Source organism: Oncorhynchus keta, chromosome 34, assembly GCF_023373465.1.
Source record: "Oncorhynchus keta strain PuntledgeMale-10-30-2019 chromosome 34, Oket_V2, whole genome shotgun sequence".
NCBI classification, from domain to species: domain Eukaryota; kingdom Metazoa; phylum Chordata; class Actinopteri; order Salmoniformes; family Salmonidae; genus Oncorhynchus; species Oncorhynchus keta.
The window spans coordinates 77,091,521-77,114,057 of NC_068454.1; the positions used below are offsets into that span (position 1 = coordinate 77,091,521).

The 22,537-nt window shown below is 42.4% G+C and overlaps 1 protein-coding gene across 1 annotated transcript in view; it reads right to left on the minus strand.

The window, feature by feature from the left end:
• Window positions 1–22,537, minus strand: part of LOC118378969 (glutamate receptor ionotropic, NMDA 2D-like) — a 237,505-nt gene that overhangs the window by 164,055 nt on the left and 50,913 nt on the right. Inside the window, exons 2-4 of the mRNA XM_052492672.1 lie at window positions 20,300–20,661; window positions 14,586–14,792; window positions 1–120 (exon numbers count right to left, since the gene is read on the minus strand). The exon at window positions 1–120 is cut by the window's left edge and continues 147 nt beyond it. Of these exons, the coding sequence (XP_052348632.1) occupies window positions 1–120; window positions 14,586–14,792; window positions 20,300–20,584 (612 nt within the window). The 5' untranslated portion in view covers window positions 20,585–20,661. The remainder of the gene's footprint in view (window positions 121–14,585; window positions 14,793–20,299; window positions 20,662–22,537) is intronic.

The window sequence follows — 22,537 nt, forward strand, 5'->3', positions numbered from 1 at the left end:
ATGGTGACGGGTGGACACCACTGAGAAGGTGGTCCAGTCGTACTCCTCTAGTATTTTGAAGATGACCTCCAGCTGGAGGCTGGTGGATGAGCTGAACTGGAGGAAGATGGAGCCTGACTCCTGCAGTAGGGGAGCACACCTTAAAGTTCTATAGACACAGGCAAGCACACGGGACAGAACGCTGCCATACAGGAAGCACAACATCAGCTTTCCTCTAGGAGGTCACGTTCAGTAGAGCACCTTCTCCACTTCAAAACAGCTCAACACGATGCTGTTGATTTTTTATCACTGAACGGAACCCCTGTAATACCTCAGTTTCACAGCGTTTTCTCCCGTTTTACACCTTCTGAACACAACCCAGCATTGAGGATGAAGGGGTTTTCTGGGGTTCTGATTTGGTTAGGATTATGGTTAGGATTTGGGTTGGGTAAACTGATCCTACAGTGTAGATACAGTGCCTTGCGAAAGTATTCGGCCCCCTTGAACTTTGCGACCTTTTGCCACATTTCAGGCTTCAAACATAAAGATATAAAACTGTATTTTTTTGTGAAGAATCAACAACAAGTGGGACACAATCATGAAGTGGAACGACATTTATTGGATATTTCAAACCTTTTTAACAAATAAAAAACTGAAAAATTGGGCGTGCAAAATTATTCAGCCCCTTTACTTTCAGTGCAGCAAACTCTCTCCAGAAGTTCAGTGAGGATCTCTGAATGATCCAATGTTGACCTAAATGACTAATGATGATAAATACAATCCACCTGTGTGTAATCAAGTCTCCGTATAAATGCACCTGCACTGTGATAGTCTCAGAGGTCCGTTAAAAGCGCAGAGAGCATCATGAAGAACAAGGAACACACCAGGCAGGTCCGAGATACTGTTGTGAAGAAGTTTAAAGCCGGATTTGGATACAAAAATATTTCCCAAGCTTTAAACGTCCCAAGGAGCACTGTGCAAGCGATAATATTGAAATGGAAGGAGTATCAGACCACTGCAAATCTACCAAGACCTGGCCGTCCCTCTAAACTTTCAGCTCATACAAGGAGAAGACTGATCAGAGATGCAGCCAAGAGGCCCATGATCACTCTGGATGAACTGCAGAGATCTACAGCTGAGGTGGGAGACTCTGTCCATAGGACAACAATCAGTCGTATATTGCACAAATCTGGCCTTTATGGAAGAGTGGCAAGTAGAAAGCCATTTCTTAAAGATATCCATACAAAGTGTTGTTTAAAGTTTGCTACAAGCCACCTGGGAGACACACCAAACATGTGGAAGAAGGTGCTCTGGTCAGATGAAACCAAAATTGAACTTTTTGGCAACAATGCAAAACGTTATGTTTGGCGTAAAAGCAATGCAGCTCATCACCCTGAACACACCATCCCCACTGTCAAATATGGTGGTGGCAGCATCATGGTTTGGACCTGCTTTTCTTCAGCAGGGACAGGGAAGATGGTTAAAATTGATGGGATGATGGATGGAGCAAAATACAGGACCATTCTGGAAGAAAACCTGATGGAGTCTGCAAAAGACCTGAGACTGGGACGGAGATTTGTCTTCCAACAAGACAATGATCCAAAACATAAAGCAAAATCTACAATGGAATGGTTCACAAATAAACATATCCAGGTGTCACAAATGCTCTCCATCCAACCTCACTGAGCTCGAGCTGTTTTGCAAGGAGTAATGGGAAAAAATGTCAGTCTCTCGATGTGCAAAACTGATAGAGACATACCCTAAGCGACTTACAGCGGTAATCGCAGCAAAAGGTGGCGCTACAAAGTATTAATTTAAGGGGCCTGAATAATTTTGCACGCCCAATTTTTCAGTTTTTGATTTGTTAAAAAAGTTTGAAATATCCAATAAATGTCGTTCCACTTCATGATTGTGTCCCACTTGTTGTTGATTCTTCACAAAAAAATACAGTTTTATATCTTTATGTTTGAAGCCTGAAATGTGGCAAAAGGTCGCAAAGTTCAAGGGGGCCGAATACTTTCGCAAGGCACTGTATGTGTCTATGGGTAAACTCTGCCCAGAGCCAGAATGCAGCCCAAAGGTGTTTAGAATAAGCCTCACTGGTAAATTGAATAGCAAATATGTTAGCATGCCATATTATCGCAATCCCTAACCCATTAACTATTTTTGAAGAATTGTAAACATTCATCAATCCAGATCTAGCAGGATATGATGTATTTTAAGGTAAGGATTTGGAGACAGTCAGCTGATCCTAGATCTACACTGCCTTCTGAAATATTCAACCCGTTGACATTTTCCACGTTTTGTTTCATTACATAAATAAATAAAAATTGTGCCTCATCAATCTCCACACAGACCATCTCTACAAAGAACTACAACTCCCATGACGATCCTGTGTCTGTTCAGGGTGAAGAGGCATACTGGGGGTTGAAGTTTTCATGGGACGGCTGCAGTAAAAGCAGGCTAAAATGCAGAAGATGATTGTTGAGTGAAGTCTCCAATGACCGCTAGAACTAGTCTTTGGATTACATTTAGATGGGAGTGTGTGTGTGTGGGGGGGTCTTCAAAGGAAGAGTATCAAAGAGGTTTGAATGCATTACTCAGGAGTCAAACAGTTATTTGCAAAAACAAATGTGTTGGTGTTGTTTTTTCTAGCTACTAGGCAGGATGCATGTCTGAAACGTTTTAATTTACACACATATACTGTAAATAACGCAACCCACCCTCTCTCTCTCTCTCTCTCTCTCTCTCTCTCTCTCTCTTTCTCAAGTGCTTTATTGGCATGGGAAACATATGTTTACATTGCCAAATCAAGTGAAATAGATAATAAACTAAAGTGTAATAAACAATATAAAATGATCAGTAAACATAACACTCACAAAGGTTTCAGAGGAATAATGACATTTCATATGCCATATTATAGCTATATACAGTGTTATAACGATGTGCAAATAGTACAAAAGGGAAAAATAATTAAACATAAATATGGGTTGTACTGTATGTTCTCTTTCTTTTCTCTCTCTCTCTCTCTCTCTCTCTCTCTCTCTCTCCCATCCACACACACACACACACACACACACACACACACACACACACACACACACACACACACACACACACACACACACACACACACACACACACACACACACACACACACACACACACACACACACACACACAAACAGAGAGAGAGTTGTGACACATCCGAGGGACAGCTGTAGTAGCAGCCCAGTTACAGGTCAAACACAGCAGTGTCTCAGGATGTCTGACTCAGCTTCTTATAGCACACTCTCCCCAACACCAACCCCTATACCCCAATCCCTATAACCTGACCCCTATACCCCAACCCCTATACCCCAACTCCTATACCCCAACCACTATACCCCTACCCCTATACTCCAACCCTATACCCCAAATCCAACCCAACACCAACACCAACCCTATACGCCAACACCAACCCAATACCCCAACACCAACCCTATACCCCAACACCAACCCTATACACCAAAACCAACCCTATACCCCAAAACCAACCCAAACCCTATACCTAACACCAACGCTATATCCCAACACTATACCTCAACCAAACCCAACCCCTATACCGCAACCCTATACCCCAACCCTATACCCCAACGCCAACCCTATACCCCAACCCTATACCCCAACACCAACCCTATATCCCAACACCAACCCTACACCCCCAAACCAACCTTATACCCCAACCACTATACCTCAACCTAACCCAACCCCTATACCCCAACCCTATACCCCAACACCAACCCCTATACCCCAACACCAACCCCTATACCCCAACACCAACCCTATATCCCAACACCAATCCTATATCCCAACACCAACCCTATACCCCAACACCAACCCCTATACCTCAAAACCAACCCTATACCCCAACACCAACACCAACCCTATACCCCAACCCAACCCTGTACTCCAACCCAACCCTATACCCCAACACAAACCCAACACCATCACCAACCCTATACCCCAACACCAACACCAACCCAACCACTATACTCCAACACCAACTCCATACCCCAACCCCTATACCACAACCCAACCCCTATATCCCAACACCAACATTATACCTCAATCTAACCCCAACCCCTATACAAAACCCAACCCCTATACCCAGAACCAACCCAAACCCTATACCCCAACACAAACACCAACCCTATACCTCAACCTAACCCCAACCCAACCCCTATATCCCAACACCAACATTATACCTCAATCTAACCCCAACCCCTATACAAAACCCAACCCCTATACCCAGAACCAACCCAAACCCTATACCCCAGCATAAACACCAATCCTATACCTCAACCTAACCCCAACCCAACCCAACCCCTATATCCCTACCCAACTCTTGGAAAAAGGGTTCCGAAAGGGTTCTTCGGCTGACCCCATAGAATAACCCTTTTTGGTTCCAGGTAGAACTATTTTTGGTTACAGGTAGAACTCCTTTGGGTTCCCTCTGTAGAAAGAGTTCTACATTAAACTCATAAGTGTTCTACCTGAAACCAAAAGGGTTCTTCAATGGGTTCTCCAATGGGGACAGCTGAAAACCCCTTATAGGTTCTAGATAGCACCTTTTTTCTGAGTGTATACCCCAACACCAACCCCTATACCCCAACCCATCCCCCACACCCATACATAATCCCTATCCCAGCCCAGACCCCCTGTCCTCCCTCCAGCAGCTACCAATAATGATTCTGAGCATTCCGCATCCTCATATCCATCCCAGGACCATGGTCAATTCTCGGTCACTTCAAGAGATAAATTGAAATACAGTTCTGGAATATTGTTCAAGTACTTCATGAATTGACTGAATTGAAATTGATTATTTGACCTCCACATCCATCCAGTTCTAACCAGTCTAAATGAGAGATGTAGGGGGGAGAGAGATCGGGGGAATGGAGGAGAGAGAGATGGAGGAGAGAAAGAAATGGTGGGGCAAAAAGATAGTGGGAAGAGAGATATGTGGGGAGAGAGAGATGAGGGAGCGAGAGATGGAGGGGTGAGAGAAATTGAGGGGAGATGGAGGGGAAAGAGAGAGAGGGAACACTGTATGTTGTTTTGAAATTTCTGTATGTGTAATGTTAATTTGTATTGTTTATTTCACTTTTGTATATTATCTACCTCACTTGCTTTGGCAATGTCAACACATGTTTCCCATGACAATAAAGCCCCTTGAATTGAATTGAGAGAGAGGAGAGAGAGAGATGGGACACGGGTGTAAGGTCTGTGAAGCCTGCTGAGTGAGACCAGGTGGCAGGATCATCCACTTAATCCTACCAGAGATTTCTCTCTCTCTCTAACCCTGATCTCTCTCTCTCTCTCTCTCTCTCTCTCTCTCTCTCTCTCTCTCTCTCTCTCTAACCCTGTTTCTCTCTCTCTCTCTCTCTCTCTCTCTCTCTCTCTCTCTCTCTCTCTCTCTCTCTCTCTCTCTCTCTCTCTAACCATTGTTTTCTTTCCCTCTCTATCACTCTTCCTAACCCTGTATCTCTCTTTCTAAACCTGTATCTCACTTTTTAACCCTGTATCTCTCTTCCTAACCCTGTATCTCTCTTCCTAACCCTGTATCTCTCTTTCTAACCCTGTATCTCTCTTCCTAACCCTGTATATCTCTTCCTAACCCTGTATCACTCTTCCTAACCCTGTATCTCTCTTTCTAAACCTGTATCTCTCTTTTTAACCCTGTATCTCTCTTCCTAACCCTGTATCTCTCTTCCTAACCCTGTATCTCTCTTCCTAACCCTGTATTTCTCTTCCTAACCCTATATCTCTCTTCCTAACCCTGTATCTCTCTTTCTAACCATGTATCTCTCTTTCTAACCCTGAATCTCTCTTCCTAACCCTGTATCTCTCTTCCTAACCCTGTATCTCTCTTCCTAACCCTGTATTTCTCTTCCTAACCCTGTATCTCTCTTCCTAACCCTGCATCTCTCTTCCTAACCCTGTATCTCTCTTTCTAACCCTGTATCTCTCTTTCTAACCCTGTATCTCTCTTCCTAACCCTGAATCTCTTTCTAACCCTGTATCACTCTTCCTAAACCTGTATCTCTCATTCTAAACCTGTATCTCTCTTCCTAACCCTTTATCTGTCTTCCTAACCCTGTATCTCTCTTTCTAACCCCGTATCTCTTTTTCTAACCCTGTATCTCTCTTTCTAACCCTGTATCTCTCTTCCTAACCCTGTATCTCTCTTTCTAACCCCGTATCTCTTTTTCTAACCCTGTATCTCTCTTTCTAACCCCGTATCTCTCTTTCTAACCCTGTATCTCTCTTTCTAACCCCGTATCTCTTTCTAACCCTGTATCTCTCTTCCTAACCATGTATCTCTCTTTCTAACCCTGTATCTCTCTTCCTAACCCTGAATCTCTTTCTAACCCTGTATCACTCTTCCTAAACCTGTATCTCTCATTCTAAACCTGTATCTCTCTTCCTAACCCTTTATCTGTCTTCCTAACCCTGTATCTCTCTTTCTAACCCCGTATCTCTTTTTCTAACCCTGTATCTCTCTTCCTAACCCTGTATCTATTTTCCTAACCCTGTATCTCTCTTTCTAACCCTGTATCTCTCTTTCTAACCCCGTATCTCTCTTCCTAACCCTGTATCTCTCTTCCTAACCCTGTATCTCTCTTCCTAACCCTGTATTTCTCTTTTTAACCCTGTATCTCTCTTTCTAACCCCGTATCTCTCTTCCTAACCATGTATCTCTCTTTCTAACCCTGTATCTCTCTTCCTAACCCTGTATATCTCTTCCTAACCCTGTATCACTCTTCCTAACCCTGTATCTCTCTTTCTAAACCTGTATCTCTCTTTTTAACCCTGTATCTCTCTTCCTAACCCTGTATCTCTCTTCCTAACCCTGTATCTCTCTTCCTAACCCTGTATTTCTCTTCCTAACCCTATATCTCTCTTCCTAACCCTGTATCTCTCTTTCTAACCCTGTATCTCTCTTTCTAACCCTGAATCTCTCTTCCTAACCCTGTATCTCTCTTCCTAACCCTGTATCTCTCTTCCTAACCCTGTATTTCTCTTCCTAACCCTGTATCTCTCTTCCTAACCCTGCATCTCTCTTCCTAACCCTGTATCTCTCTTTCTAACCCTGTATCTCTCTTTCTAACCCTGTATCTCTCTTCCTAACCCTGAATCTCTTTCTAACCCTGTATCACTCTTCCTAAACCTGTATCTCTCATTCTAAACCTGTATCTCTCTTCCTAACCCTTTATCTGTCTTCCTAACCCTGTATCTCTCTTTTTAACCCTGTATCTCTCTTCCTAACCCTGTATCTCTCTTCCTAACCCTGTATCTCTCTTCCTAACCCTGTATTTCTCTTCCTAACCCTATATCTCTCTTCCTAACCCTGTATCTCTCTTTCTAACCCTGTATCTCTCTTTCTAACCCTGAATCTCTCTTCCTAACCCTGTATCTCTCTTCCTAACCCTGTATTTCTCTTCCTAACCCTGTATCTCTCTTCCTAACCCTGTATCTCTCTTCCTAACCCTGTATCTCTCTTTCTAACCCTGTATCTCTCTTTCTAACCCTGTATCTCTCTTTCTAACCCTGTATCTCTCTTCCTAACCCTGAATCTCTTTCTAACCCTGTATCACTCTTCCTAAACCTGTATCTCTCATTCTAAACCTGTATCTCTCTTCCTAACCCTTTATCTGTCTTCCTAACCCTGTATCTCTCTTTCTAACCCCGTATTTCTCTTTCTAACCCTGTATCTCTCTTCCTAACCCTATATCTCTCTTCCTAACCCTGTATCTATTTTCCTAACCCTGTATCTCTCTTTCTAACCCTGTATCTCTCTTTCTAACCCTGTATTTCTCTTCCTAACCCTATATCTCTCTTCCTAACCCTGTATCTCTCTTTCTAACCCTGTATCTCTCTTTCTAACCCTGAATCTCTCTTCCTAACCCTGTATCTCTCTTCCTAACCCTGTATCTCTCTTCCTAACCCTGTATTTCTCTTCCTAACCCTGTATCTCTCTTCCTAACCCTGCATCTCTCTTCCTAACCCTGTATCTCTCTTTCTAACCCTGTATCTCTCTTTCTAACCCTGTATCTCTCTTCCTAACCCTGAATCTCTTTCTAACCCTGTATCACTCTTCCTAAACCTGTATCTCTCATTCTAAACCTGTATCTCTCTTCCTAACCCTTTATCTGTCTTCCTAACCCTGTATCTCTCTTTTTAACCCTGTATCTCTCTTCCTAACCCTGTATCTCTCTTCCTAACCCTGTATCTCTCTTCCTAACCCTGTATTTCTCTTCCTAACCCTATATCTCTCTTCCTAACCCTGTATCTCTCTTTCTAACCCTGTATCTTTCTTTCTAACCCTGAATCTCTCTTCCTAACCCTGTATCTCTCTTCCTAACCCTGTATCTCTCTTCCTAACCCTGTATTTCTCTTCCTAACCCTGTATCTCTCTTCCTAACCCTGCATCTCTCTTCCTAACCCTGTATCTCTCTTTTCTAACCCTGTATCTCTCTTTCTAACCCTGTATCTCTCTTCCTAACCCTGAATCTCTTTCTAACCCTGTATCACTCTTCCTAAACCTGTATCTCTCATTCTAAACCTGTATCTCTCTTCCTAACCCTTTATCTGTCTTCCTAACCCTGTATCTCTCTTTCTAACCCCGTATCTCTTTTTCTAACCCTGTATCTCTCTTTCTAACCCCGTATCTCTCTTCCTAACCCTGTATCTCTCTTTCTAACCCCGTATCTCTTTTTCAAACCCTGTATCTCTCTTTCTAACCCCGTATCTCTCTTTCTAACCCTGTATCTCTCTTTCTAACCCCGTATCTCTCTTTCTAACCCTGTATCTCTCTTCCTAACCATGTATCTCTCTTTCTAACCCTGTATCTCTCTTCCTAACCCTGAATCTCTTTCTAACCCTGTATCACTCTTCCTAAACCTGTATCTCTCATTCTAAACCTGTATCTCTCTTCCTAACCCTTTATCTGTCTTCCTAACCCTGTATCTCTCTTTCTAACCCCGTATCTCTTTTTCTAACCCTGTATCTCTCTTCCTAACCCTGTATCTATTTTCCTAACCCTGTATCTCTCTTTCTAACCCTGTATCTCTCTTTCTAACCCCGTATCTCTCTTCCTAACCCTGTATCTCTCTTCCTAACCCTGTATCTCTCTTCCTAACCCTGTATTTCTCTTTCTAACCCTGTATCTCTCTTCCTAACTCTGTATCTCTCTTCCTAACCCTGTATCTATTTTCCTAACCCTGTATCTCTCTTTCTAACCCCGTATCTCTCTTTCTAACCCCGTATCTCTCTTCCTAACCATGTATCTCTCTTTCTAACCCTGTATCTCTCTTCCTAACCCTGTATATCTCTTCCTAACCCTGTATCACTCTTCCTAACCCTGTATCTCTCTTTCTAAACCTGTATCTCTCTTTTTAACCCTGTATCTCTCTTCCTAACCCTGTATCTCTCTTCCTAACCCTGTATCTCTCTTCCTAACCCTGTATCTCTCTTCCTAACCCTGTATTTCTCTTCCTAACCCTGTATCTCTCTTCCTAACCCTGCATCTCTCTTCCTAACCCTGTATCTCTCTTTCTAACCCTGTATCTCTCTTTCTAACCCTGTACCTCTCTTCCTAAGCCTGAATCTCTTTCTAACCCTGTATCACTCTTCCTAAACCTGTATCTCTCATTTCTAAACCTGTATCTCTCTTCCTAACCCTTTATCTGTCTTCCTAACCCTGTATCTCTCTTTCTAACCCCGTATCTCTTTTTCTAACCCTGTATCTCTCTTTCTAACCCCGTATCTCTCTTCCTAACCCTGTATCTCTCTTTCTAACCCCGTATCTCTTTTTCTAACCCTGTATCTCTCTTTCTAACCCCGTATCTCTCTTTCTAACCCTGTATCTCTCTTTCTAACCCCGTATCTCTCTTTCTAACCCTGTATCTCTCTTCCTAACCATGTATCTCTCTTTCTAACCCTGTATCTCTCTTCCTAACCCTGAATCTCTTTCTAACCCTGTATCACTCTTCCTAAACCTGTATCTCTCATTCTAAACCTGTATCTCTCTTCCTAACCCTTTATCTGTCTTCCTAACCCTGTATCTCTCTTTCTAACCCCGTATCTCTTTTTCTAACCCTGTATCTCTCTTCCTAACCCTGTATCTATTTTCCTAACCCTGTATCTCTCTTTCTAACCCTGTATCTCTCTTTCTAACCCCGTATCTCTCTTCCTAACCCTGTATCTCTCTTCCTAACCCTGTATCTCTCTTCCTAACCCTGTATTTCTCTTTCTAACCCTGTATCTCTCTTCCTAACCCTATATCTCTCTTCCTAACCCTGTATCTATTTTTCCTAACCCTGTATCTCTCTTTCTAACCCTGTATCTCTTTCTAACCCCGTATCTCTCTTTCTAACCCTGTATCTCTCTTCCTAACCATGTATCTCTCTTTCTAACCCTGTATCTCTCTTCCTAACCCTGAATCTCTTTCTAACCCTGTATCACTCTTCCTAAACCTGTATCTCTCATTCTAAACCTGTATCTCTCTTCCTAACCCTTTATCTGTCTTCCTAACCCTGTATCTCTCTTTCTAACCCTGTATCTCTTTTTCTAACCCTGTATCTCTCTTCCTAACCCTGTATCTATTTTCCTAACCCTGTATCTCTCTTTCTAACCCTGTATCTCTCTTTCTAACCCCGTATCTCTCTTCCTAACCCTGTATCTCTCTTCCTAACCCTGTATCTCTCTTCCTAACCCTGTATTTCTCTTTCTAACCCTGTATCTCTCTTCCTAACTATGTATCTCTCTTCCTAACCCTGTATCTATTTTCCTAACCCTGTATCTCTCTTTCTAACCCCGTATCTCTCTTTCTAACCCCGTATCTCTCTTCCTAACCATGTATCTCTCTTTCTAACCCTGTATCTCTCTTCCTAACCCTGTATATCTCTTCCTAACCCTGTATCACTCTTCCTAACCCTGTATCTCTCTTTCTAAACCTGTATCTCTCTTTTTAACCCTGTATCTCTCTTCCTAACCCTGTATCTCTCTTCCTAACCCTGTATCTCTCTTCCTAACCCCGTATTTCTCTTCCTAACCCTATATCTCTCTTCCTAACCCTGTATCTCTCTTTCTAACCCTGTATCTCTCTTTCTAACCCTGAATCTCTCTTCCTAACCCTGTATCTCTCTTCCTAACCCTGTATCTCTCTTCCTAACCCTGTATTTCTCTTCCTAACCCTGTATCTCTCTTCCTAACCCTGCATCTCTCTTCCTAACCCTGTATCTCTCTTTCTAACCCTGTATCTCTCTTTCTAACCCTGTATCTCTCTTCCTAACCCTGAATCTCTTTCTAACCCTGTATCACTCTTCCTAAACCTGTATCTCTCATTCTAAACCTGTATCTCTCTTCCTAACCCTTTATCTGTCTTCCTAACCCTGTATCTCTCTTTCTAACCCCGTATCTCTTTTTCTAACCCTGTATCTCTCTTTCTAACCCCGTATCTCTCTTCCTAACCCTGTATCTCTCTTTCTAACCCCGTATCTCTTTTTCTAACCCTGTATCTCTCTTTCTAACCCCGTATCTCTCTTTCTAACCCTGTATCTCTCTTTCTAACCCCGTATCTCTCTTTCTAACCCTGTATCTCTCTTTCTAACCCTGAATCTCTCTTCCTAACCCTGTATCTCTCTTCCTAACCCTGTATCTCTCTTCCTAACCCTGTATTTCTCTTCCTAACCCTGTATCTCTCTTCCTAACCCTGCATCTCTCTTCCTAACCCTGTATCTCTCTTTCTAACCCTGTATCTCTCTTTCTAACCCTGTATCTCTCTTCCTAACCCTGAATCTCTTTCTAACCCTGTATCACTCTTCCTAAACCTGTATCTCTCATTCTAACCCTGTATCTCTTTTTCTAACCCTGTATCTCTCTTTCTAACCCCGTATCTCTCTTCCTAACCCTGTATCTCTTTTTCTAACCCTGTATCTCTCTTTCTAACCCCGTATCTCTGTTCCTAACCCTGTATCTCTCTTTCTAACCCCGTATCTCTTTTTCTAACCCTGTATCTCTCTTTCTAACCCCGTATCTCTCTTTCTAACCCTGTATCTCTCTTTCTAACCCCGTATCTCTCTTTCTAACCCTGTATCTCTCTTCCTAACCATGTATCTCTCTTTCTAACCCTGTATCTCTCTTCCTAACCCTGAATCTCTTTCTAACCCTGTATCACTCTTCCTAAACCTGTATCTCTCATTCTAAACCTGTATCTCTCTTCCTAACCCTTTATCTGTCTTCCTAACCCTGTATCTCTCTTTCTAACCCCGTATCTCTTTTTCTAACCCTGTATCTCTCTTCCTAACCCTGTATCTATTTTCCTAACCCTGTATCTCTCTTTCTAACCCTGTATCTCTCTTTCTAACCCCGTATCTCTCTTCCTAACCCTGTATCTCTCTTCCTAACCCTGTATCTCTCTTCCTAACCCTGTATTTCTCTTTCTAACCCTGTATCTCTCTTCCTAACCCTATATCTCTCTTCCTAACCCTGTATCTATTTTCCTAACCCTGTATCTCTCTTTCTAACCCTGTATCTCTCTTTCTAACCCCGTATCTCTCTTCCTAACCATGTATCTCTCTTTCTAACCCTGTATCTCTCTTCCTAACCCTGTATCTCTCTTCCTAACCCTGTATCTCTCTTCCTAACCCTGTATTTCTCTTCCTAACCCTATATCTCTCTTCCTAACCCTGTATCTCTCTTTCTAACCCTGTATCTCTCTTTCTAACCCTGAATCTCTCTTCCTAACCCTGTATCTCTCTTCCTAACCCTGTATCTCTCTTCCTAACCCTGTATTTCTCTTCCTAACCCTGTATCTCTCTTCCTAACCCTGCATCTCTCTTCCTAACCCTGTATCTCTCTTTCTAACCCTGTATCTCTCTTTCTAACCCTGTATCTCTCTTCCTAACCCTGAATCTCTTTCTAACCCTGTATCACTCTTCCTAAACCTGTATCTCTCATTCTAAACCTGTATCTCTCTTCCTAACCCTTTATCTGTCTTCCTAACCCTGTATCTCTCTTTCTAACCCCGTATCTCTTTTTCTAACCCTGTATCTCTCTTTCTAACCCCGTATCTCTCTTCCTAACCCTGTATCTCTCTTTCTAACCCCGTATCTCTTTTTCTAACCCTGTATCTCTCTTTCTAACCCCGTATCTCTCTTTCTAACCCTGTATCTCTCTTTCTAACCCCGTATCTCTCTTTCTAACCCTGTATCTCTCTTCCTAACCATGTATCTCTCTTTCTAACCCTGTATCTCTCTTCCTAACCCTGAATCTATTTCTAACCCTGTATCACTCTTCCTAAACCTGTATCTCTCATTCTAAACCTGTATCTCTCTTTCTAACCCTGTATCTCTCTTCCTAACCCTGTATCTCTCTTCCTAACCCCGTATCTCTCTTTCTAACCCTGTATCTCTCTTTCTAACCCTGTATCTATTTTCCTAACCCTGTATCTCTCTTTCTAACCCTGTATCTCTCTTTCTAACCCCGTATCTCTCTTCCTAACCCTGTATCTCTCTTCCTAACCCTGTATCTCTCTTCCTAACCCTGTATTTCTCTTTCTAACCCTGTATCTCTCTTCCTAACCCTATATCTCTCTTCCTAACCCTGTATCTATTTTCCTAACCCTGTATCTCTCTTTCTAACCCTGTATCTCTCTTTCTAACCCCGTATCTCTCTTCCTAACCATGTATCTCTCTTTCTAACCCTGTATCTCTCTTCCTAACCCTGTACCTCTCTTTCTAACCCTGTATCACTCTTCCTAAACCCGTATCTCTCGTTCTAAACCTGTATCTCTCTTTCTAACCCTGTATCTCTTTCTCTCTCTAACCCTGAATCTCTCTTTCAAACCTTGAATCTATTTTCCTAACCCTGTATCTCTCTTCCTAACCCTGAATCTCTTTCTAACCCTGTATCTCTCTTCCTAAACCTGTATCTCTCTTCCTAACCCCGTATCTCTCTTTCTAACCCTGTATCTCTCTTTCTAACCCTGTATCTCTCTTCCTAGCCCTGTATCTCTCTTTCTAACCCTGTATCTCTTTCTCTCTCTAACCCTGAATCTCTCTTTCAAACCTTGAATCTCTCTTTCTAACCCTGAGTCTCTCTCTTACCCTGGATCTCTCTCCCAAACCCAGAATCTCTCTCTCTAACCCTGAATCTCTCTCTATAACCCTGAATCTCTTTCTCTCTCTAACCCTGAATCTCTCGCTCTAAACGCTGAATCTCTCTCTATAACCCTGGATCTCTCTCTTACCCTGGATCTCTCTCTCAAACCCTGGATATCTCTCTCTAACCCTGCATCTCTCTTTCTAACCCTGTACCACCCACTTCTTGCTGCCTACAACGCTCTGACTGGGCAGAAACAGTGAATGAGTGACCGCAAGCCTCAAACTTTCACGCAGGCACGCACACACAAACACACATTCTCTTCTCACGTCCATACCTGTAGCTTCCTCCCCACCCTTGCTCACCATCCTACAGTCATGATTGGTCGGTCTCTCTCTCTCTCTCTCTCTCTCTCTCTCTCTCTCTCTCTCTCTCTCTCTCCTTCCCCCCCACCTCCATACCTGTTGCATCCTCCCCAGCCCTGCTCCTCCTCCTACAGCCACTATGGGTAGTCCAGTCTGGGCAGATACAAACTCTAACATGGGGGCCAGGGGTCCCCAGGCGGTGGGTGGTGGCCTCTCCTCTTCGTAGACCAGGCCCTGCAGGGGCCTCGCTGCCAGCAGGTCACACAGCTGGGACAGCAGAGTCTTAGGACTACTGTCATTCACCTGAAGAGGAATTCATGACAGGAATAGGTTAGCTGCATTACACACAGACTACAACATGATCTGAGGACTACAGCCATTCACCTACAGAGGAAGTCATGACAGGGATAGGTTAGCTGCATTACACACAGACTACAACATGATCTGAGGACTACAGCCATTCACCTACAGAGGAAGTCATGACAGGGATAGGTTAGCTGCATTACACACAGACTACAACATGATCTGAGGACTACAGCCATTCACCTACAGAGGAAGTCATGACAGGGATAGGTTAGCTGCATTACACACAGACTACAACATGATCTGAGGACTACAGCCATTCACCTACAGAGGAAGTCATGACAGGAATAGGTTAGCTGCATTACACACAGACTACAACATGATCTGAGGACTACTGTCATTCACCTGAAGAGGAAGTCATGACAGGGATAGGTTAGCTGCATTACACACAGACTACAACATGATCTGAGGACTACAGCCATTCACCTACAGAGGAAGTCATGACAGGGATAGGTTAGCTGCATTACACACAGACTACAACATGATCTGAGGACTACAGCCATTCACCTACAGAGGAAGTCATGACAGGGATAGGTTAGCTGCATTACACACAGACTACAACATGATCTGAGGACTACAGCCATTCACCTACAGAGGAAGTCATGACAGGGATAGGTTAGCTGCATTACACACAGACTACAACATGATCTGAGGACTACAGCCATTCACCTACAGAGGACACATGATCACATGATCACATGGTAACAGCAATACATATATAGAGAAAGACATTGTGAAACTTTTCGTGAGAAAGCAGATAAACAACAGTAAGGGACAGTACAGTGTACTGACTTAACACTACTATCAACGAGAGAGAGAGAAATCAAAGAGAGTGATAGAAGAGAACACAGAGACAGACAGGTGTACAGATGGACTACTGGCATTCATCTGGACACGGAGCCATGATGAGTATGGTGAACACATTGGCGGTGTCGATTATACCCATACTAGCATACTACATACTTAAAGTCCATACTATTCACTCAGCGTCGCATTCTATTTTGCATGTACCGTTTAGTAAAAAGTATGCAGTATGCCACAGCTGCAACTCAGTAGCGGCTCCTGATTGGCTGAGTAGGTGGGGCGGGGCAGAGTGTGGGTGGATTTTTTCCAAATTCAACAGACATGCATTGCATTAACCAGCCTGATAATAGCTATTTTTCAATTTGATTCATTTCTCTAAACTCTGAATAAAATGGAGTTATAGGCCTACTCAGGCTGGTTAGAGGAAGACTATCACATTAGACCTACACCGTAGTAGACCATATAGCTCATCTCTCCTATTTAAGGACTGAAGACAAACTAATTTGGTTTCATTTCAACAAAGTGCTGTAACATATAGTAATGAAATCAAACAGCCTAGTAGTACACACAAACGTTAGAAATGTTCAAATCAAAGGACTATTGCACATTAAACGTGGACAGTTGGGTGCATGCAAATTCAGAACTGCTGGACAGCACCATAATAAACTAAAGTACTGATCATTGGGAACGAGATCAGAATGAATGTTGAGGCTTGATCCATTAATTAAATAGATAGCCACGCCTACAACACTAAAACAATCCATATGTTCAAATCAAAAGGCCTGATTAATATGACATCAATAACACAGCCACATCACAAATCAAAGGATGGTTTAGTATTTAGTTTAAAAGCGTTGACTAAGGCCAAGAGAACAAGAAACACTTTCAATGAGAAAACAGAAATGCACTTTTGGGGGCTCATGTTTTCAAAAATGAAGCCTACGATGCAATGCTCGTGATCATTTTAAGAAGAACAAAAATGACTTATCTTACATTTAAACACCACCGCAGAAGCTTCATGCATCTTCCCAATGAAGTAATGACGTAGCCTAGTGTGGTTGTTAGGCTACTTGAAGAGAACTAGGGCCTATTAATCGCAGCCCTCCTCTTCCAATGCATCGTTGGAAAAGTGTGCAGAGAATTCTTGGAGATGAAGTGTCGAAATGAGTATAACATCCTGGCATTTGAATCATACTCGATTTTCTAAATGTTGCATACTATTAAACATTTCATTTGTTGCATACTTAGAATGCGTCATACATGATGATTTCTGTTGCACATCCCCATTTCTAATTGATCAGCTGTTGTTAATGCTGAAATGAGTATGACATCCGGGCATTTAAAGTATACTCGATATTCGAAATGTCGCATACTATTAAACTGAATTTTTCCGCATACTTAAACGGCAGGTACAGGGTACAGGGTACAGGGTACAGGGTACAGGGTACAGGGTTAGGAAGAAAGAGACTATTTAGGATGCAAGTCTGGGTATTCAGACACCACCAGTGTGTGAACACACAAAAAACACACACAAAGATTAGAAGGATAAGACATAGGAATCAGGGAAACAGACAGACAGGGTCTGAAGTGAAATGTCCCTCTCTTACCTGGGGTGAAGTAATGACAAGGCGATCGGTTAGATAGCGTTTATTGACAAGGCGATCGGTTAGATAGAGTTTAATGACAAGGCTATCGGTTAGATAGAGTTTAATGACAAGGCTATCGGTTAGATAGAGTTTAATGACAAGGCTATCGGTTAGATAGAGTTTAATGACAAGGCGATCGGTTAGATAGAGTTTAATGACAAGGCTATCGGTTAGATAGAGTTTAATGACAAGGCGATCGGTTAGATAGAGTTTAATGACAAGGCTATCGGTTAGATAGCGTTTAATGACAAGGCTATATGTTACATAGAGTTTAATGACAAGGCTATATGTTACATAGAGTTTAATGACAAGGCTATCGGTTAGATAGAGTTTAATGACAAGGCTATATGTTACATAGAGTTTAATGACAAGGCTATATGTTACATAGAGTTTAATGACAAGGCTATCGGTTACATAGAGTTTAATGACAAGGCTATCGGTTAGATAGAGTTTAATGACAAGGCTATATGTTACATAGAGTTTAATGACAAGGGTATTGGTTACATAGAGTTTAATGACAAGGCTATATGTTACATAGAGTTTAATGACAAGGCTATATGTTACATAGAGTTTAATGACAAGGCTATTGGTTACATAGAGTTTAATGACAAGGCTAACGTTTAGATAGAGTTTAATGACAAGGCTATATGTTACATAGAGTTGAATGACAAGGCTATCGGTTACATAGAGTTGAATGACAAGGCTAACGTTTAGATAGAGTTTAATGACAAGGCTATCGGTTACATAGAGTTTAATGACAAGGCTAACGGTTAGATAGAGTTTGATGACAAGGCAATCGGTTACATAGAGTTTAATGACAAGGCTATATGTTACATAGAGTTTAATGACAAGGCTATATGTTACATAGAGTTGAATGACAAGGCTATCGGTTACATAGAGTTTAATGACAAGGCTATCGGTTAGATAGAGTTTAATGACAAGGCTATCGGTTAGATAGTGTTTATTGACAAGGCGATCGGTTAGATAGCGTTTATTGACAAGGCGATCAGTTACATAGAGTTTAATGACAAGGCTAACGGTTAGATAGAGTTTGATGACAAGGCAATCGGTTACATAGAGTTTAATGACAAGGCTATCGGTTAGATAGAGTTTAATGACAAGGCTATCGGTTAGATAGAGTTTAATGACAAGGCGATCGGTTAGATAGCGTTTATTGACAAGGCGATCGGTTAGATAGAGTTTAATGACAAGGCTATCGGTTAGATAGAGTTTAATGACAAGGCTATCAGTTAGATAGAGTTTAATGACAAGGCGATCGGTTAGATAGAGTTTAATGACAAGGCTATTGGTTACATAGAGTTTAATGACAAAGCTATTGGTTACATAGAGTTTAATGACAAGGCTATCGGTTACATAGAGTTTAATGACAAGGCTATCGGTTACATAGAGTTTAATGACAAGGCTATCGGTTAGATAGAGTTTAATGACAAGGCTATATGTTACATAGAGTTTAATGACAAGGCTATATGTTACATAGAGTTTAATGACAAGGGTATCGGTTACATAGAGTTTAATGACAAGGCTATCGGTTACATAGAGTTTAATGACAAGGCTATTGGTTACATAGAGTTTAATGACAAGGCTATTGGTTACATAGAGTTTAATGACAAGGCTATTGGTTACATAGAGTTTAATGACAAGGCTATTGGTTACATAGAGTTGAATGACAAGGCTATCGGTTACATAGAGTTGAATGACAAGGCTATCGGTTACATAGAGTTTAATGACAAGGCTAACGGTTACATAGAGTTTAATGACAAGGCTAACGGTTAGATAGAGTTTAATGACAAGGCAATCGGTTACATAGAGTTTAATGACAAGGCTATATGTTACATAGAGTTTAATGACAAGGCTTTCAGTTACATAGAGTTTAATGACAAGGCTATCGGTTACATAGCGTTTAATGACAAGGCTATCGGTTACATAGAGTTTAATGACAAGGCTATCGGTTACATAGAGTTTAATGACAAGGCTATATGTTACATAGAGTTCAATGACAAGGCAATCGGTTACATAGAGTTTAATGACAAGGCTATCGGTTAGATAGAGTTTAATGACAAGGCTATCGGTTACATAGAGTTTAATGACAAGGCTATCGATTACATAGAGTTTAATGACAAGGCTATCGGTTAGATAGAGTTTAATGACAAGGCTATCGGTTAGATAGAGTTTAATGACAAGGCTATCGGTTAGATAGAGTTTAATGACAAGGCTATCGGTTAGATAGAGTTTAATGACAAGGCTATCGGTTACATAGAGTTTAATGACAAGGCTATTGGTTAGATAGAGTTTAATGACAAGGCTATTGGTTAGATAGAGTTTAATGACAAGGCTATCAGTTAGATAGAGTTTAATGACAAGGCTATCGGTTACATAGAGTTTAATGACAAGGCTATCGGTTAGATAGAGTTTAATGACAAGGCTATTGGTTAGATAGAGTTTAATGACAAGGCTATTGGTTACATAGAGTTTAATGATAAGGCTATTGGTTACATAGAGTTCATGCAATGGTAGAAGAGCAGGTGAATTAAGGAAACGCTTTCAGTTACTCTTATTTAGACACAACAGCATGACGTCTCTTCACCTTAATACAGGTTAGCACTGTGGCTCCTATAGTTCTAGATCTATAGTACTGACATTATGACATAGAGTTGGCTATGTAACATGTGTCTCAGATAAGGATTGGGCCCTAGATGAATGGAATCCATTATTCCATTACTATGATGACTCTAAACCCTAAACAAGCCAGCTCTGACCCTTGAATCCATCACTGTCTTCCTTCCTATTCCACCCTCCCTGTATTCCCTGGACCCCACCACCACCACCACACCACCCCTACATTTTCCCCTTATAATAATCATAGTACATGGTACTTATATTTGGCCCAATCCATTAGTGTCAGGTTAAGGTTCAGGCTGTAATGAATGGTTCCATTATCACCATTACTACTATTACCCCAGCACAGTCTGGTCTCACCTGGAGCCAGATGACGTTAGCAGAGCCCCACTGGGTGATCACGCTCTCCCCCAGGGAGCTGTGTGCCCGACCAAACCCAGGGTAGAGCACCCTTCCCCCGGGCCCGGCCGCCGCCTCTACCTGCACGCTGGCCCCCGCATGGATCACAGCGATGTTGAAGTTCATTACAGTCCCCGGGTCTCTCTCCCGCTCCCGGGGGCGGAGCAAGAGGTGTGGGGAGGGCGTGACCGGTCCTGCCCACTCCGCCAGGGCCAATAGGAGAGAGAGGGTGGGTATGGCGACCATTGCAATAGATCAATCAACCGTGGAGGGGGGATGGGGCAGGGGGGGGCGAAGCTGTAAAGCTCTCTAAGAGAGGGTGCCTATGAGAGAGAAAGAGACAGAGAGAACAAGAGAGAGAGAGAGAGAGAGAGAACGAGAACGAGAGAGAGAAACAGAGAGAGAAAGAGAGAGAGAACAAGAGAGAAGATATTGAGGAGTTTAGAAGACTTTGATGTTCTTGCAACATTCTCCCAGAATTGTAAGTTTGTTCACATCAGGAATGGCCTACACAGAGGGTGCAAAGCAAAGAGAGAGAGAGGGTTGTAGAGACACGGGGGAGGGAGAATGAGAGGGAGAGGAGGAGAGAGAGAGTGTAATGGATTCTGAATCCAATCATGGGGTAATATAAGTTAGCTTTGGCTGGAGCAATACTGGAACAGCAATACGGTATAGAGAAGGGGAACAAACAATGGAGAGAGAGAGATTAGGAAAATATGGGGTGTGGGGGCAGAGGGAGAGGGAAGATGAAATAGGTGCTATTTAGGCTATAGGCTGAGTAGAAACAATATGAGCGAGAAGGGAAATATAAAGGAGAGAGAGAGAGAGAGAGAGAGAGAGAGAGAGAGAGAGAGAGAGAGAGAGAGAGAGAGAGAGGGAGGGAGGGAGGGAGGGAGGGTGTAAATAGCAGACAGAGACAAAGATAGGGTTGGAGGTGGGTATTGTACTGCATGAATGATAACAACAATTAAGATCACTGCAAAACACACACACACACAGAAACATAATAATAGAGGGAGCTATAGGGGTTAATGCAGACCGAAACACAATGATACACGCAAACAATCACGCAAGAAGATAATGACTGCATGAGAGATAGCAAATCATTTTCAATTTACTTCCTGTGTCAACCTCCCTCCCTTCCACTCTCTGTTTCAACCTCCCCCTCACTTCTCTCTCTCACCACATCACCTCCTCTCTCTCTCGCTCTCTTCCTCTCTCTCTCTCACTCAGTTTTCATGAATTCAGGTGCTAACACAATTTCTTTGATTAGCAGGGCTTGCTGACATGATATTCTCTCTTTCTCCCACCTTCTCTTTCTCCCACCTTCCACCCCCTTCCTCTCTTTCACGGTGCCTGTTCTTTGACCCTGACGAGTCCTTTGGAACAAATGGGGAAGGTGAAAAAAAGAGGACAGGAGGAAGGGACTGGAGGAATGAAAGACAGACAGAGAAAGAAAGAGAGAGAGACGGGTAGAAATGCCGTCTGTTGAAAGAAGGTAAATAGAGGGAATATGAGTGAGAGGAGGACGGGGAGAGGAGAGGAAACAGGGGACTAAAGAGGGAATGAAGGGAGAGAGGAGAGGAGGGATAAAATATGGGGGAGAGCAGGAAAGAGAGAAATATTGATTACCATGATGTGTATACGTGTTTGGCCTAAACAAGCACACTGCCAAACCTGAGGTCTCGACTGACAGGGTGTGTGTGTGTGTGTGTGTGTGTGTGTGTGTGTGTGTGTGTGTGTGTGTGTGTGTGTGTGTGTGTGTGTGTGTGTGTGTGTGTGTGTGTGTGTGTGTGTGTGTACATGGCGTGCATGCACATGTGTGTGTAAGAGAGAGATCAAATCAAATCAAATGTTATTAGTCACATGTGCCGAATACAACAATACAGTGAAATAGGGGCAACAATGCAGTTTTAAAAGAATAAGAAATAAAAGTAACAATTAGTTAAAGAGCAGCAGAAAAATAACAATAGCGAGCACTTCCGGGTTGGAGCGAGCGGTTGCATTCGCACTTCGCACTTCGGTCCGCAGGTAGTATTACTTTTCATTACTTTTCATTACTTTTCATTATAGTACAACGGTTTGATTTGTCTAATCTTAGCAATTTCTTCTTAGCTAGCTACATAGCCGTCTTTGTATCAAAGATAATTGCGTAATTATCGTATTTCGTCGTCCTAACGTAGTCTACTGCAGCTAGCC